An 18,579-nucleotide genomic window follows, 5' to 3' on the forward strand; every position below is an offset into this window, starting at 1 on the left:
TTTTTTTCCCCAATTAAAAATAAATAAAAAAATAAATACAGAAGAGCTGTCCGAGCCGATCGCTTAGTCTCACTCTTACTCCCTCGCCGTGCTCTTTGTTCGTCAGGCAGTGCAATGGAGTTGCTTATTAAAAAGGGGTGTAACGGTACACAAAAATCTTGGTACGGTACGTACCTCGGTTTTGAGGTCACGGTTCGGTTCATTTTCGGTACAGTAAGAAAACAAAATGCAAAATATAAATGTGCTAGTTGTTTATTACACACGTTTGTGCTTTCAACAATAGGAACATTAGCCTATACCAAGCTAAAATTCTGCTCAAAAGGTAGCGGGTATTTAAAGATAATCCAACAACAATTTGCCTTTCAGACCCCGCGTATTGGTCAGCTTTCTTTCTGAAAGAAACAAAAAAAAAGACGTCCTGTGCTAAAGAGAAAAGCAATCCCAATGACAAAGATTTTAACATGTATTTTACAAAGGAAATGCCTCAATGAAACATTTTTTTTCTTATGAACGGTTTTCAAAAGCTTTATTGGTGAATTTTCTCAAGTTAAAGCGCCACACAGAAATGAATAAATTTAATTGTGTAAGCAGGATGTTTGTATTCTTATTATTTAATTACAGGTCTTTTAGCTCATTTCAATTTATTTTATTTAAATGGGCTATTATTTATTTTATTATGTGTTTATATTTTACAAATGTGATGTAGTATTCATTTATATTGTATATTTTATATTGTATAACTTTAGTTCCTATGTGAATAGTAGTTCCTACTTGTTTTGTTGTGGTAGGAGGGTTTTGTATTGAACACGGGGCCGTGTTGGTTATTATTATAGCAAAGAAGACAGCAGTAAATCAACAAAGACAAGTCAACCGTGCCCCGATCTACCACTCAAGAGATCTGATGGACTCAAAAAGTAGGTTACGATTGCATATTAGTTTGAAAATCGACCGGATCCACCGTATTTTTACACGAGTGACTTCCAGCCTGATCCTAGCTACCGGTAGTAGTGTTGACGCAGGGGGGCCGCGTCTCGCGTCAAATAATAAACTCTGCCATTCTTTTCGCGTGCGTCGGGTTGAGCCACTTCTGGGACGCATCAAACATGCGGCCGCACTGCGACTGGTGTGCATTGGCTGATTGACTAACCCCCGCGTTTCACTACGTTCTCGCGGCGGCCACGTTGTCGCGCCGTTGACGTTTCTGGGTTATACTGTCCTACCGAAAAGTAAGGGTTATATTACGTCAGAAACTCGTTTGGTACGCGTCCGTTCTGAACAGAGCACCACGTACCGAAATGGTTCAATACTATTATATGTACTTTTACAACCTTATTATTAAAGTTAACGATAATTGACAGACTGTTAAGGTTTGATCTTGCCAGAGATGCTTACTTTAAAGCACCGAATGCTTTAATTGTCGTTTAATTTGTTAAACAGTTGCTGTGGCAACTCATTGTAGGTGAGCAGCTTGAGTGGACTCACTCAATATAGCATTTAACAAAGCAAAGCATTTTTTTTTTACTTTATTCTTTTTTGAAAATAATTCGGTGGGACTGTAACATTTAAAACTTATCTTATTACATTTGAAGTGCTTGAAAACCCTTTACTAACACACATAAAAGTTTTTTTTAATTATACTTTGGGAAAAAAGTGAAAAAACATGTCGTATATGACGTATGGCATATGATGTATTAAAAATTTTTTTTTTTTTTTTTTTTTTTGTGCTACTTCGTGGTTTTTCATTTATGGTGGCTGGTTCTGGTCCTCATTAACCGCAAAAAACAAGGGATCACTGTATATACAAATAGATGCAGTGTATGTTTATACAATTATATGCCCGATAAGGACACTCCAATGAAGCAATTTAAAGCTTTTGGTAGTGGGCCCAGTTCTCCACAAATATGAGATATTGGCCAGATATCTTTATAAATATGGACAGCATACACAGACACACAATTCAACATTCAGATTACATTGGAATTGATGCGAGGTACAGAACTAGCATTATCCGAAGAATCAGCATATTAAACATACATTGCAAGTTGTTGGGCTTTGAGTATTTTCTTGAAGATGGGGATGGAATGTGACATTTTGAGCATTTCATCAAGTTCGTTCCAAATCTGTGGTCCTCTACAGACAATGTTAAAGCTTGAACACTTTATCCTTTTTTTGTCCCGGTGATTTGATTTTTTTTCCCCCTTCGTAGTGTAGTTGTGCTGAGGAGTACAGATTGGAACGAGGTCATCAAATTTATGGTTTATTTCATGGATAATCTGGTACATTACACAAGCATTTTGGAAGTAGTTGTGATCTTTAAGCCTCAAAAGGTGGTAAGGGTGAAAAATCATTTTAATGAGAGCGTTAAACTTTAGACCATGTTAGGGCGTTTATAACATTTTTCTGGAGTAATTCGAGCTTACTTTAATGAATTGGAAATGTATTACACCATTTGATATTACAGTTTTGCAAATGAGGTTCAAATAAAGATTTGTACAAAATGAGAAGTGTAGAGTGGGAGACAGATAATGCCTCAATTTGAAGAAAAGAGCAGCATATTTATATAGTTTAGTTGTGAGACCACCATTATGTGTTTTTTAAAGTAAGGTATTTATCAATGTGGATCCCCAGGAATTTAGTTGAGCAGACTCTTGCAATGTTTCCTCTATTTATTTTTGGGCAGATTGTTTAATGGCTTTTTTGTTATGGCAGCGGAGCACAATGTAGTTTCATCAACATTTAGAGTGAGTTCATTATTGTCTGTAGTTTGTATCATCGGCAAATTACACCTTATGTAATATGGATGAGAAATTAAAGTCATTGATGTACAGGTTGAAGAGCAGTGGCCCTAAGATGGAACCCTGGGGGACTCCACATTTGATGGGTTTGTATGATGGCTCATAATTATTAATGAGGACCTATTGATGTCTTCCAGACAAGTATATACCCTCTAATACCAAAATGCAAGTTTATTAATTAAAGTATTAATCCTAATAGTATCAAAAGCTTTAGACAGGTCCAGAAAAATGTCAACTCTGCAGTCACGTTTGTCAATTGCATCTTAGATTTTATCCGTTAAGTCAGTACTGCCATATATGTGGTATTTTTCTTCCTGAATCCAAACTGTGATGGGACAATGAAGTTTAGCTTATCTAGATAGTCATTGAGTTTGTTGTAGACTACTCATTCCAGAAACTTCAAGAGAGTAGGCAGGATTGATGTCGGTCGGTAATTGCTGAGACCGTTTTTATCCCCGGATTTAAAGATCGGTGTGATTTGTGCAGTTTTTGCCATTTGTGGCACCACTTCAGAGAGTAGAGATAGATTGATACAGAGGGTAAGAGGTGCAGTAATAATGTTGGAGATGCTTTTCAGAATTTTATCATCTGCTCCAAATATGAATTCTTCATATTTATGATTATTTTATGGAGTTCGCCATAGCTAGTTGGCTTCAGCAAGGATCCCATGTAGTTACCCGGTAAGCAGTCTATAAAAGAGGCATCTTGAGGCTGACTGATTTTATGTTATTACCAATGGAGACAAAGTACTCATTAAACTTGTCAGCAAAACTGTTATTTGTGATGGCTGTGTTTGTTTTGTCATCGTTGTCAAGAAACACAGGTGTTTTTGTCCTTTGTTTAAAATAGGGTTGCAGCTATTGATTATTTTAGTCGATTAATCCAGGGGTTCCCAACCTATTCCACTAAGGCACACTGTGGGTGCAGGATTTCATTCTTACCAAACAAGATGACAACACTTTTTCCCCAATCTGGTGTTTTACAAGTGCAATCAGTTGATTGCAGTCAGGTGTGGCTTGTTTTAGCAGAAGCCTCATTGGTTCAACTGTCTCTGCTGGATCGGCTGGAACAAAAACCAGGACCCACAGTGTGCCTTGAGGACTGGGTTGAAAACCCCTGGATTAATCGATGAACTAGTTAGTTCGAATAATTGAATAATCGGACAAAGAACATGAAAAATTAAAATACCTGAGTTCTGCTTCAAACGGTATTAAAAAATAAATAAATGAGGATCTACTTACAACAAAAGCACAACTGGCTAACTTTCATAGCAAAAGCCAGCTAGCTTAAATGCTATAAAATGCAAACTTTTTTTTTTTACAATGCTCTTAACAAATGGTTCAGAAACATATTCCTGCAAACAACAGCTAAATGTACTTAAAAACTAAATTACAAATGCATTTAAAAAAACATTGGCTCAAACAAAAACTTTGCTTATGTTGGTCTTAACAGGGAGCAGCTGGATTCACACATGTGAAATGAGGCAGACCAGAGGGCAGTGTATCCGCCCAAATCAATAAAACTAAAGCAAACACTATCAAAATGAACCGTTACAACACCACTTCAATTAAACTAATACTCGAAGCAGCAAAATTTAATTTGCATCTTCTTTTCTAATGGAATACTTGAGTTCATCGATTAATTGTTGCAGCACTAGTTTAAAACCTTGTATAGTACTGTCCGAGATTTCTTCTAATCACCCCGTAATGCGTTTACCAATTTTGCATAACGAGTACTCATTTTCTGATGTGTATTTCTATCATTAATTCATTATTATTGTATTAATATTAAATATTCATCATCACAATTAGTTATATACTGTATATTGTATGATTTATTTTTACGCTGAATAGATTTTAATATGTCCTAAGGATTTTGCTGAATTTTCTCGCATGTGATAGTTTTCTCAGGAATGGTTCTTTGAATCGAGTCGGTTATACCTTTAGTGAGAGTCTTAAATACGGCATTAGCATCGTTACAACTGTACGTATATTCTGTTCCATGTTTTGGCCTTCAAGTGCTCACTCAAATTTTGCATGATTTCTCCATTTAGCTTTTTTTTTTTTTTTTTCCCATGGTGAGGGGGGTGAAGGTCAATAAATAATACGATGGGGAAATGATTCAAAATTTCAGAGAGCACAGTTCCAAAGTTTGGAATATTTGCTAGCTTTAGTTGTTTACATGATATACTGCTTCCTCCAGTTGGGCCCCAAAGGTTTCTATATCAGCGTCTTGAGGACGACAAATCACACCGATAATAAGATATTTTCGTTTTTTACCACTTACTTCAACAAAGAGATTCACCGCGACTGTCTGCTATGATAATGTCATTGTCAACACAAACGTTCACATTGTATGTGGAGGGGATATATAGGCACATGGTACCACCAGATCTGCCACATCTGTTCTTGGTAAAAAACTTATAACCATTTAGATTTAAAATGTCGGTTCTCATCAACTTTCCATTCATGGTGCCATATATGCAACAATACGAGCAATAGATAACGACTGATTTATTAGAGCAGCTGCGAATGTGTGGAAAATCATCTGTACCTAAATGTACTGCATTTGCCTTTGTCTACCTATCTTTTAACATTTTAACAATCATTTTATACGTTGTTTTTTATGAGTTTGTTGAATGATAAATGTTTGTCTTGAGCACTTTATATTTAGCCCTCTTAGCTTTATAATTAGTTTAACTCATTCACTGCCAGCCCGGTCCACAGAAATATTTTGGTAGTTAGGGAAATTTATATTGAAAACAAAAAGTTGAGGTTCTTGTGACCTCACATAGCTTATTAATATATATATATATATATATATATATATATATATATATATATATAATTCCCAAAGAAAAATACACAGGGCCCACACTTAATTCAATTTTTTGTCTTCATTAATCAGCTTTTTCGATTTCTTTAATTTTTATTTTTTTTTTTAGATTTAAGTTGATCTTAGTTTTTTCCTTGATTACTTATTACTTTTTTTTTTTTTTTTTTTTTTTTTACTTATTACTATTTAAATAATTGACCCCCCCATGCAAAATTTTTCCCCCATCACTAAGTACTTGTGCGCAACACTAATACTACAAATGAATGTTAAATGAAGGCTGCAAGATATTGTTTCATAGGTTGCAATTGGCCTTTGGCCTGAAATTTTCAGACACCTGTACTATATAAATATTATACAAACATTTAAGGAAAATATATATAATTCAAACATAAAAGGGTTACGCACAACCAGAATTCATAAATATGACGCACTGTCAACTTTCGGGGAAAATAAAGGATTTTAAGTGCACCTTATTGATACCTCAGTCAAACTACTGTATTTCAAGCTTTTAAGCTTGGCTGTGGAAAGCAAAATTCCCTAATTCTTGACTACCATTGAAATTCTTATATAAACAGCAATAAAGACTTAATCACTGGTGAAATTTTCTATTGGCAGCTGGGCTTGGTCGATAAAAAGCTTTTACTTGTTTGTGTTTTTATTATGCTGCCCTCTGCTAGCCAAATGTATACACACAAGGCGTCAAATGTGGAGCTGCAACAGCTTAAAGTGCTTTCCTTCATTTTGAATTGATGATTTAAAATAAACGAGGCCTCGTTTATCTACTGTGCGTAGACAATGTTCTAAATTCCTTCGTAGGATTGGATGATGGCATCGGAAATCATGGCTATGAGGGCAGAGGAAAGGAATTTACTTCGAAACCGATGTACTTGTTCAAAAAGTGGAGAAAAAAACCATAACATAAATACCGTTTGGAACAAATCATGTACCGTATTTTTCGAACTATAAGTCGCAGTACCCCCCCATAGTTTTGTTGGGGGTGCGACTTATACTCTGAAGCGACTTATGTGTGAAATTATTAACACATTATTATATCATTTCTTATGTTATTTTGATGTTTTGGAGTGACACTTATGGTTTGGTAAACTTGTTAGCATGTTCTTTATGCTATAGTTATCTGAATGACTCTTAATAGCTATGTTTTGTTAGCATACCGGCCACGTTCGCATTTCGTTGTTCATGCATCATGTAACATTATTAAACTGTACACATATTCAGCATGTTGTTCTCTATTGTATTTTTATTTTAAATTGCCTTTAGAGATGACATATCTATTCTATGTGTTGGATTTTGTCAAGTAAATGTCTCCCAAAAATGCGACGTATATATGTTTTTTTCCTCTTCATTGGGCATTTTATGGCTGGTGCGACTAATACTCAGGTGCGACTTATAGTTTAAAAAATACGGTAGGTTGAACTAACGTTAAGACGAAACATGACAAAGAAAGTAACCGCTGCGGTTTATTCTTTTGGATCATAGAAAAGTGCAGCCTCGGAAGTTTTTAAAAATGATTATTCATCAAAATCCTTTGGGAGGAAACAGTATATGCTTTTGTCACTCTGTCCTCTGAACGAGCAGGTCAGCATTTCAAGTTCTCTTTTCAGGTTGTCCTGTCACCGCTGCCTTTCATAACCTGTTCCACCCATCATTGAACTTGTCTACATTAAAAATTAAGAATAGTCTTTTTTTTTCCCTTTCGGCTATTCCCTTTAGGTTGTAAAGATCACTTGTCGAGTCGAAAATTTATAATGACACCTGAGTTTCCGAGACAACCTTTTATCTTTCAAAAAGGCGAAGGGTGAACAAGGAATTGTGAGTGGAACTTTTTAAAGAACATTTGCCCGCTGTTTTGATGCCCGCATGATAACAGTGTACAGTCATAAAATCCCCCCCTCCCCCAACCAAGACTTAACGATAATTTTTAGTTTTACATTGCAAAAGAGAAGACAGGTTAGCGCCTGATTGCCAGTCTGAGTAGAACAGTCATGCAGGGGTAGACAATAAGGGAAATTAGCGGGCCAGTGGCTTTTGAAGTTCACTGGCCCCACTATCAAAACAACTGGCCCAGTCAACACGTCAGTTATTGATGCCAATAATCCAGAAAGAGGAAAATTTGCTTGAATAACAGTATTTTTTTTTTTTAGGAAGACAGAAAGAAAAGTGCTGCAAAACAATGCAAAAAAAACAGAATTTAGGGCAAATAATCCTATTCCAATTCTATAATCACTTTAGTATAGCAAGTTCTTCACTTGCCTCAATTGGTTGATTTTTGCACCCTGATGCACAGGTAGTGTATCCAGGGCGTCTGCTTCTGGGACCTGACTGCCATAATCTCAAAACAGCTCTCTCTAAAGCTAGTGACTATAGTTAAATATGATAATAATAATCCCAAGATATTAATAAAAAATATCGTAGAAATATCATTTCAAACACTGAGATGGCCAAAAGTGTGCAATGAAGTTAGTTATAAATTGAATATTCAACAAACATTTGCTCCAAACAGGTGTATAATGTACAAAAAAGGCGTAGCCTAACTCATTCATCCAGTTGAGTGCTGTCATACCAATCTTATTTTGAGTTCAATGGTCACATGACCGCGAAAATGTTTAAAATTTTTATTAGTTTTGTTTAACATCGGCGTATAACAAACTGGCATGTGGCATTAGAATTTACCAGTTTTCAACTCTAAGGTGTGCACCAAGTCACCAACCCGGAACACCAATAAACCAACCAGCAACATTAATAAAGCCAAATCGACTCCACTGACCACTTACACATATTTTATTGTTTTCGGGTAACAAACACACACACACACAGAATTTTTTTTTACTGGGGAGCTTCAGGGGGATACTGGCCTGCGGGAGAGTCCTGTGCCTGGGCGAAGCTTTCCTGTCGTCCCCTTACCGCCCTATCAAAGTCTCCCCTAGCTCGGTTATCGTGGCAACAATTTAGAAGTCAAAGTGATGACTAAGGCAGTAATGGTTAAGATTTTCAAGCTAGACCATCATTATGTCGATAGTTTCTCCGTAGTCACACCGATGAATTATCACGTTATGTTCATACTACCTAGTTAGCTCATAACTTACTTGTATGCATATGTGGGTATTGATCTGCACACCTCACAGTAAAACTCCTTTTTTGTGTAATAGTAGCCGAGCCAATTCCAGCAGTCTCGCCACTGGGGCTAAAACATTCTCTCCCTTTCCTTTTCATATTGGATTTCACTTTCCTTCAATTTCTCCGGTGACTTTCTCTTTCTTGAGTGGTCTTTTTTCCCCCCTGGTGCTTAGCCGTGCGCTAGGGGTTTCAGAAACATGTATCATGTAGCATAACGTTAGGTGGATACTGAGATACTGACAAACAATCAGCAGCAATATTGAGGTTGCACCCGTTCACGCGGGCACTTGCGAGCAAACAAGGTGTGTTTAGGCTCCACGGACAGCAACGGGGGGCTGCACAGACTGTAAGGTTGTCTTTGATAGGCAAGATCAAGGTTACAAACCTGTCAATCATCGTCAACTTTAAATTTCTAACTCCAGGGCACTGCTGACCAAGAAAAGCAGCAGTAGGAAGAGTGACAGGCTATACTAGCATGAAGCAGGAAAACAAATATATTTTTTCAATTAAAAACCCAATGCTTTTCACACGATTCCGATCCTCTGAAAACGGCGCAATCGGCGCGATTGGCAATCACGTGATCGGATCGGGACATCCCTACATGGAAATTAATGTGATTTTTTTTTTTTTTTTTTTTTTTTTTAATGACGCATTATTTTCACTAACCTCATCAGGATAGTGGTTGGAGCATTCTGGTGGCCTGATGGTTGTAAATGTATACCCATCCATTTATATTGTTGACCCTTTTCATGTAAACTTGTTCACAGTATATGCCATTAATAGCAGGATTTACTTGGAACCTGAGAGGACTCTGCCAATATCTCAAGGAGACAACACTTTGAATGTGGACCCAAATTTCCGTGCTACTCCATGGATAAACTACGCAAGTAATGAAACACACTTATCCACTAAAACAAAAGTATTTCAAGGCCGACGAATGGTGCGGCCAGGTCGATTGGCTGAAGGCAGTTTACTGTGTCAAGCAAGCAATGATAGCTGAATTAATAGGTCTAAAAACGTAACAAACCAAAATGAAGTCCGTGTCTGCTGTTTTTTTTCCTACGACAACAAAAGCACATGAACAGGATGCACTCGTAATTAACAAATGCTAAGGATCATCTTTCCCAGAGCATGTGAAGACAGACCAAGCACCACATATCCTTAAAGATGATTTTTCAGGCATATGGTATTATTCTAAATCACATTCAAGTAACAATTTTACCTTGAATTGATTTGTGCTCCTTTAACTAAAAACAACAAGAAGTCAAAACACTAACCAGGTTCTCTTGTTGTCAAAGAAGAGGACCAGGAAGAGGTGCTCCCGGGCTTCCTGGGTCATTTGCTCTCCGAGTTTAAGAACGTCCAGCGGGGGGACAGGGATAGGGACGCCGCGGTGGAAAACGCCCTCCCTGGGCATTTTGGGGTCTATGATCTGCACATAAGCGTCAGTCAGCGTGTTGAACTGGTGACAGCCAGCCTGGAACATTGCGTAGACTCACCAGAGCAGGATATGACGGGTAACCTCTGCACTTGGCCCACACCAGGTCCAGCGCCTCCAACGACGAATAATCGTCTGACGTCATCCAGCATCCCGAACGAGCACGACCACGCACCACTGACAGCAAAAGGGGGCAAAGGAGCACAGTCAGCACCGAGCTGCTTTGCTGTTGTTGTCCTTCTACTCACAGTGCGAAACACCCCGAGAGCCTCCCACTGAGTACGACTCGTTTTCTGTGCCAGACGTCTCCTCGCTGCTGTCTTCCTGGAAGGCAGAGCGCGAGAACGACGCCTTCCCTCTGCCTTGCTTCGAGGGCGTCGTGCTGTTGACAAGAGTGGACGTGCAGAAAAAGCACAGAAATCAAATTATGGTGCGGCAAATCTGAGATTCACTCCTTCTGACATTCACTCCTTCTGACTCTCGCGTTGCACTCACAGTGTTACTGCCCTTAACCGAATTATCAATACCATTATTTTAGGTTAATTTAAATGAGAGGAAAAATACCTTTTTGAAACACCTAACACATCGATTAAAATATACAGTAATATACAGAAGGTGGTGTGCTAACGTTGCCCATCTTCTTTAATTTTTTAAAATAGTGATCTCCACAGTGAGAGGACAACAATTTCTGACATAATAAAAGAATCTGTTTGTTGCAATCTATGATTTATGCACATTTTTCCACAAAGTTTAAAGGTGCTATATGGAGATTTAACACTTTTTTTACTTGCAACTGTCACCTCCGGCCTAAAGTGTAACTGCAGTCTGTGTTAAGCTCGTGCATGGCGTGCATGCTTGTACGAGCACAGACATAAAACAATGAACATTTGGTCCATCACATCCGCACCAGAAGCGTAAAAACAGTTGCTAGTCTTAAGTGGGATAGAAAAGTATGTTAGAAAAGTGTTTTTGCCATGCGGAGACTTGGCAGAGGCTCAGTAAGACATTACTGCTGCCCTGGGCACGCGCACAGATGTGTGTTTGTGCAGAGTTTTTGACCTGATGTCTCTCTATTTGAAGGTCAGAAAAAGGACTTTTTTTTTGGGAGAGTCTCAGTTAAAATGTCAGGCAATTGTGGCACATGTCTGGAGTAGATAAGTATTTCAAATTAACACTTAAAATTCCGTATCATACCTTTGTATTTTTCAAACATTTGCAAAAGGCAAACATTACGGCCTCCTTGTCTGAATATTATCATACGCAAAGCCAAAGGTCAAATTTTCAGCCAATCTGAGAACGACTTATTATTAAAAATCTGCTGCAAGAAACAATGAAAAGCCACCCGGCAACTGGAAATTCATGTATCCCTTTTGGAGAATAACAACAATATGTAATACTTCCTTAAATCACCACAAAGACGTTTTAATACTTTTCAAGAACTCACTGACACCCTGAAACCAAATCGTCATCTTCCATCAAAGTAGACTGATTATTTTTGTGTTCTTTCAAAATAAGACAGTTTTATTTTTGGAGAACAATGCTCAACATTTTAGATGATATATTTTTATGGTTTGTATAACCCAAACTACGAATTCAATAATTATAATGTACCTCCAACGAAACATTTCAATGATGGTACCAAATTTTCCATTGAGGAAATATGATCTTAACAATAGTTTTTCTAATGGTGATCATCCATTTAAATTTGATGGACTGCAATTGAGTGGAAGCTGACCTTGTCCGGTCAGAGGCTGCGCTGCTACTGCTGCTGGTGGTTGACTCAGAATCGGAGCTCGAACGTGGAAGACGCGTGTCGTTTCTGTACACGCGGAAGCTCTCCGTTACAGGCTGGTTGCCCCCGTCAAAACCGTTACTTGGCAGACCTGCGCATACATGAGCGAGTAAATGGAAACAATTGATTAATCTAACAATTTGCATTTACAAAGTGCACTGGCAACAATAAAAAACTTGCATAAAACTAAATGAGACAATGATCAGTACAAATACACATACAAACAAATGCTGTACAATCAATAGCAGTGATTCTTCAAGTATGGTACACATAGGAAAAGTGGTGTCAAATATTCTCATGTCAATTGGGAGTGACGGGGGATTTTTGTTTCAAATTTTATTTTTGTGTGCTTACTTTTGTCTATAATTATAAGTAGTATTTATGTTCAATGGACAAAATATTAAACTGGTTTGCGATTAAGTTACTCTCATTTCTTCATTTTAAACTCTCGAGTATTGTACTTGTATATGGCGGAAACACAGACTGAAAAAGCAGTTTCTGCTCTTGCACCCCACTTTAAAATAAACGGCTATATTTCAATTCAAAAGAACTGTGGTGTTTGATAAAACAATATGTCTATATGATGCCATAGGAGATTTATGGCGCATTAAGCCCCCGAAGTATTTTTTATTGGTCCGTTTTACCCTGGAAACCCCCGTTTACAGACGTCGCACAACCGTTTTTGTTTCAATCCAGCCATAAAAAGAAGTAATTATATTTATTATTCAAAATGTCTGTCATTTTCGGCTTAAAATCGTTAATTGATTTCTAATATTTCGTTACAAAAAAAAAACGACTTTAAAAAATTATTCACTCGCATATTTTAAAGTTTTAAACAAATTACGTCAGAATGAAAAAAAGGTGTCTGTAAATAAGTCACGGATATCTACTTCATAACTCTCGCTTAATTATTACTTTTTTTTTACTGTCGCATTTTCCCCGTTATGTTAGATGATAAATACCAGTAATCGATCCAAACAAAGAAAAATTGAGATTAAAAAAAAAAAAAAAAAACGTTTATAAGGGTAAATATATAAAAACGAACATCTCAACAAATCCTTGATGTCTGCGATTTTGCATCGCGACCCTTGTTATTATACCACGTTTCAACCATAAAATCCCCCCAAAATCCGGCTGTGGCCATTCAAATCTGTGTCTTGACACTTGGTGATATTGGCTACATGGAGTTTTTGGATTGAAACAAGGTAAGTACACGATAATATCTCGTTAAAATCGTGGCGTCTTTAATTCTGCTCTCTAATGCTCTCTCATGCTCTCACCTCCAGTTGGGGTTTTGCGGTTTATTTAATTTTACTTTTTAAATGCCCTCCTGTTCAAAAATTTTCTTCCCCCAGAAAATTTAGATTTTAAGCTTTCCAAATGTATCACACGTGCATATCGGACAATTTTTAAATTTGGCCCAATTGGGGGTCTCAGAGCGGAACTTCAAGTCACCAGAGCGGTTTCCGCCATATGCATCCTTAAATTCACTCTGGAGCTGATTTTTTTCTTTTCCCAACAAAAGTAATAACTTTCTTCTTAAAAGTAGATAACTTTATTGTTTACACAACAATTTAGCATCAGATAACACACAAGTCTGTTCTGTAATATAGGTTTAAGAAGTGATTTCAAATACTGTATGTTATTGTATGAGTGTAGTATAAAATAAAACAAACAATAAGGTGCATTTCACTGAGTGTGTTTGCAGTACCTGGCAGCAGGTCGTCATTGTCACTGTCGCTGTCTGAAGTGGAGCTGGTGTGTGGGCTTCGAGGTCGTTTTCTCTGCCTGCTCGGCGAAAGCATGGGCAACTGAGGGGGCCCTATGGGGCTGGGAAGGACCCCTGCCGTGGCGTAGCCAGGGTCCCGGTTTTTAGGGGGGCGTCCGGGCCTTTTTGGAGGTCCAGCCATTTTGGGGTTCTTCTTCGAGAAGAGGACGGATGTCCGTCTGCCCACCTCTGGAGCCAAGGCACATGACGACACGCTCAGATCTGTTGGGGTTCAGGAAAAAAAGAACCGTTTAACTCACTTAATGGCAGACATTTTCCAAAAGAAAATCCTGAGACCACCAGCCGATTGATATTTCAAGTGAGAAAATATGGACTCCCATTATTTCACCAGAGGAAAAAAATTCTAAAACCAAAAAAATTGTCAAGTAATGGCTGTCATTTATTAAACATGTACAGTATAATAAAGCAGTTATTTATTGACTTGCTGCAAATTGGTGAAGCACGACCATGCGAGTAATGGACAAAACTGACCCTTTCCTCCGAGCTCCTGACTGCTACTTTCCTCGCCTTCGTCGTGGTGCCCGGCAGACGACGTATGATGAGGAAGCGAGCCCCGATCCCCACCCCCTCCTCCGAGGGTGTCCCTTGCCCCCGAGCCGCCTTCTCGCTGATGCGCCAGCTTCCTTTTGATGACGCTGAGCTCCTTGCGGAGAGCTTTGGCACGACGAGACTGGCCGATGCTGTGCTTCCCCGAGCTAGCCTCCTCCAGACGCGCCTGTACATAATGCAGCTGTTCCTCCAAAGGCAGCCGCCGCCTGTTTTCTGGCAGAAGGAGCTCTTTGGAGAAAGCACAGGGATGTCAAGGGCTGCGCGTTTTGTCACAAAAAGTTTACTTTTGTCTTGAAATTTTGGAATGAATCTAAAACGCGCTCTAAAATTTCCAGCTCAACATTAATCAACCACAGTCCTATAATGTTACAAATTAACAGTTCAATGTTTACAGTTCAATGTTTGAACTCATTTTGCACAAATTACAGTTCTTGACCATTCAGATGGTTTTTAAAGAGTGGCATGACTCAATGGTTGTCTCCCAACCCAAAGGTTGTGGGTTCGATCCCCTGACCTGGTGACCATGTCAAAGTAACACCGCATTGTTCCTGGTGCGGTGTCTACATTGGTAGGTGAATGAGGAGAAACTGTTAAAGTGCTTTAAGTACCTTTTTTAATGTTTTTTTCCAAGTAAGTTTTAGTTTAGTAGAGGAGGTTGCAAATTTAAACGCAAATATTAAATGTCATATTTTTGACTCCGAATTCAGTGCCTAACTAATGAAATTCACTGAATGCCTCAGTTGTTGATTTTCCTGTCAATGTTCAGTGGTCACTTACTGTTTGATGAAGAGGTACTAGTGCTGATCAATTGTTAACTCATACACTTCTATTGACAGCAATAGACTAAATCCATTTCAACTGGGATGGCTGATATTGAATACCCGGTAATGAAGTTTCCGTGTTATTGATGTTCAATCCATTTTGAACGGGAGGACTGGAAACGATTGTTTGATTGCTGCTACCCCCCACCCACCCCCCAGTCATAATGGATTGGATGTCTAATTACATTAAAGCAGTTTCAAAAGTAGGAAAGTTGCTGATCTGTTATCTTAGTTTCAATGTTGACGTGGTAATATGACAAAGTTACTGTGTGACCAATGAAAATACATTTTTAGAGCATCTGTAGTTCATCTATAACCGTCAATGGAAGCCAGTGAGTTAAGCGTCATCATGGTATCAAAATGTTCACTTCCTGGTGACTGTTTAAATAGAGATGTTACCCTCTTATTGACGGAAAATCACAAATGAAACAACTGAATATTAAAAAGTTTAGAGAAGGTCAAATAAAGTTCGACTGGAAAAGTTAATCAGCAATGAAAGTGCAACCTGAAATTTCCCCAGAAAGTCAATTATTTTACATTTTCTGGATGTAGAATATGTGGTATAGTAAATTGACTTCTGATGCACAACTACGGGATTTCCCCCCCCCCCCCAGCAACTACAGGTGGCAGACTGCTCGCTCACCATCTTCATTGGACGACAAGGGCCAATCTCGTTCTCTTTCCCGTTCCTGTCGGCGCTCCCTCTCTTGTTCTCGTCGCGTGTCGGGACTGGCTTCCCGAGGCAAGTGCATGCCGCTTTCGTAGTCGAAACCGATCCTGTCCGCTTGCCGCCTGGCGCTCCTGATGACGATTCCACCCATCTCTCGAAGGCGTAAGGCGGCCCGGTAAAACACCGTGTCCTTGGCGTTGTACTTGAGGCAGTTGTTGACAATAAGGCCAAAGTCACCCTCGAACGCCTCAAAAGTCAGGTAGCGATGAGACTCAAGAAGGTTCCACATAGTCTGGAAGTCCATCGGCGTGTCGATGTGGTCAAGGTAGTCTGGCACCTGCGGCCAGTCGTGTGTCAAATGCAGGGTTCTTTGGTTTGTACGTGTTATTTACACAAAGGCTTATTTTCTAATAAATATAACATCAACAGAATACCCCATTAATAGAGCACAAGAAGTTATGGCATCAGTATTGGTTCTAAGACACGTGCGTATGTGTATAAACATATTCACTGACCTCCGCAAGGGGTACGGGCTCCGTGAAGAAATTGTTAATGTCTCTTTCCTGTAACTGCTCCAACGTACTCCTCAGAAGCACCAGGAGGGGGGTCAGCTGCATTTCCAGTGCCATCTGCTGCATTTTAATCTTAAAACAGACACATGTTGAGCTAAAAAACAAAATAAAGACACTGCTGCAATCTTAGGAAGGCTTAAGTACATTGGTTAGACTACCATTTTACAACCTTGAAGTAAAACAGAGCACATATTTTACATGAGAAAAAAAAATACCTTTTTTTTTTTTTTTTTTTGCCTCAGTCCACAAAAATCATCACATAATTTGTCAAAATGTAAAGATTTTCTTTTCTTCAATTAATTCATTCATCTTCTGTGCCGCTTATCCTTATGAGGGTGCCAAAGCCTATCCTGGCAAACTATGGGCACGAAGGCGGATTACATCCTGAATTAGTTGCCAGCCAAATGCAGGGCACATGGGGACAGCTATACACTCACACACTCATACCTATGGACAATTTCCAGGGTTCAGTCAGTCTACCATGTATGTTTTTGGAACATAAGAGGAAACCGGAGTACCCAGAGAAAACCCATGCAAGCACAGGAGAACATACAAACACCCCACAATAGGGTCAGAGCCAAGGATTGAACCCTTGATCTCAGAACCATAAGGTGGACAAGCTGACAACTGTTCTACCGTGCTGCCCATTCTGGGTCCTTTCAACCCAAGTTGTTAAGCAAATCTGGTAAAAAGGCATCTAAAGTTATACAAAAAAAATAATAATAATAATAAATATGTAAATTTAAAACAAACGTCCAATTTCATTTAAATTGCATAATTTCCCTTGACATGTGATGCTCTCTCTGCACAATAGTTGTAAATCCCCCATGTCAATGTGTCTCACCGTCTCCCTTTTGAGTTTTTCTCTTTTGCGAATGAGCTCCACGAGAAGCCTGGCCCTCTCCAAGTCATGTCTTAGTCGTTGCCACGCCTTCAATTGCTCCTTTAAAACAGTTTGCTTCTCCTCACCGTCTCTCTGCAGCAGTAAAATCAGATGTGAACATGAAACGATTCCCAAGTAGGATAGCAAAGTGCACGTGCATTTGGAAAACAACTTGGCACAAGCATACCACAGGAAGTTGGGCAGAAGGCTGCGGCGGCAAGGGCTCTATGTGTCGTTGTGACTGCAGGTGCGTTTGAAGACGACGCAAAAGCGGGACACCGTTGCGGCTTTGCCTCTTCAGGGTCCAGTAGCTGTGAAGCCGTTGCATGAACTGGCTCTTCCTAGGTACCGTTAAGTTGCTGGTGATTTTGCTCAACCTAAATCAAATCAAACATGAGTTGACACTTGTGTTCACTTGTTGGGTAAATTTTCAGGATGACCAAATAATGCACTACAACCTCTTTAGGTGATTAAACTTCCATTTATTTGCTCTTCCAGTCCGTTTAGCACAAATTAATGCTGTACGAGCAACTGATAGGCAAAACTCAAAACAGGGGCTTGAGCCCATGAATAACTTTAAAAGGTCAACTTCAATGTGTTTCTGCCTGGTAAATTGCTCGTGCACCTCATCCGGTTGCATGAAAGATGAAATGTCATCAGGATTCTTAAGGAAATAGATTGTACAGTATTGCGTACAGGCGCTAATCCCAGTTTTTGATAAGACAAAAGGATACTTCATAAATGTAGTTGCTGACAATTCTCTGGCTGCACTGACAGCACCATATAAAACATCCTGGAGAACTGCATCTATGTGGTGTTTAGGCTGCAGCGCCTCCAACTGAAGCAGTGTGAGAAGGGGGGTGAGGACAGCATAGAAAATTATTGGAACTTCTCTCCCCTCCATTCAGGGTATTGGACAGAAGCGCTGCTTATCGCAAGCCACAAACATCATTAGGGACTAGGGCTGAACGATTTTGGAAAAAGACTAACATTGCGACTTTTTGGGGGTTTGCGATACATACTGTATTGCAATATTACAATTTTCACCACATTTTTGTATTAGTGTATTGCATTCAGAATTTTATTAGATTGTATTTTCCTGAATTTCCCCCTTGTATTTCTCTTTATTTATCCTTATATTCTTTATTTTTTGTTTTATTCATTTCTTGAATAATTTATATTTCTCATGATACAAATGTTATCTTAGTTTTTATTTTTTTGTTGCATTATAGATTTAAGGTATTTCAAATTACATTTATGCATTTTAATACATTTATTTAAAAACAAAGTACAAAAAACT

At 38.7% G+C, this 18,579-nt stretch overlaps 1 protein-coding gene across 4 annotated transcripts in view; it reads right to left on the reverse strand.

Moving 5' to 3' along the window:
* Nucleotides 1–18,579, reverse strand: part of brpf1 (bromodomain and PHD finger containing, 1) — a 29,902-nt gene that overhangs the window by 1,414 nt on the left and 9,909 nt on the right. For all 4 annotated transcript variants that reach the window (XM_057861516.1, XM_057861508.1, XM_057861491.1 and 1 more), the window contains 10 exons: nucleotides 17,467–17,656; nucleotides 17,241–17,372; nucleotides 16,340–16,468; nucleotides 15,798–16,161; nucleotides 14,256–14,561; nucleotides 13,707–13,985; nucleotides 11,939–12,086; nucleotides 10,452–10,585; nucleotides 10,265–10,380; nucleotides 10,043–10,197 (listed from right to left, as the gene is read on the reverse strand). In XM_057861516.1, coding sequence (XP_057717499.1) covers nucleotides 10,043–10,197; nucleotides 10,265–10,380; nucleotides 10,452–10,585; nucleotides 11,939–12,086; nucleotides 13,707–13,985; nucleotides 14,256–14,561; nucleotides 15,798–16,161; nucleotides 16,340–16,468; nucleotides 17,241–17,372; nucleotides 17,467–17,656 — 1,953 coding nt within the window. The remainder of the gene's footprint in view (nucleotides 1–10,042; nucleotides 10,198–10,264; nucleotides 10,381–10,451; nucleotides 10,586–11,938; nucleotides 12,087–13,706; nucleotides 13,986–14,255; nucleotides 14,562–15,797; nucleotides 16,162–16,339; nucleotides 16,469–17,240; nucleotides 17,373–17,466; nucleotides 17,657–18,579) is intronic.

Source organism: Corythoichthys intestinalis, chromosome 2 (assembly GCF_030265065.1).
Source record: "Corythoichthys intestinalis isolate RoL2023-P3 chromosome 2, ASM3026506v1, whole genome shotgun sequence".
Taxonomy (NCBI): Eukaryota; Metazoa; Chordata; class Actinopteri; order Syngnathiformes; family Syngnathidae; genus Corythoichthys; species Corythoichthys intestinalis.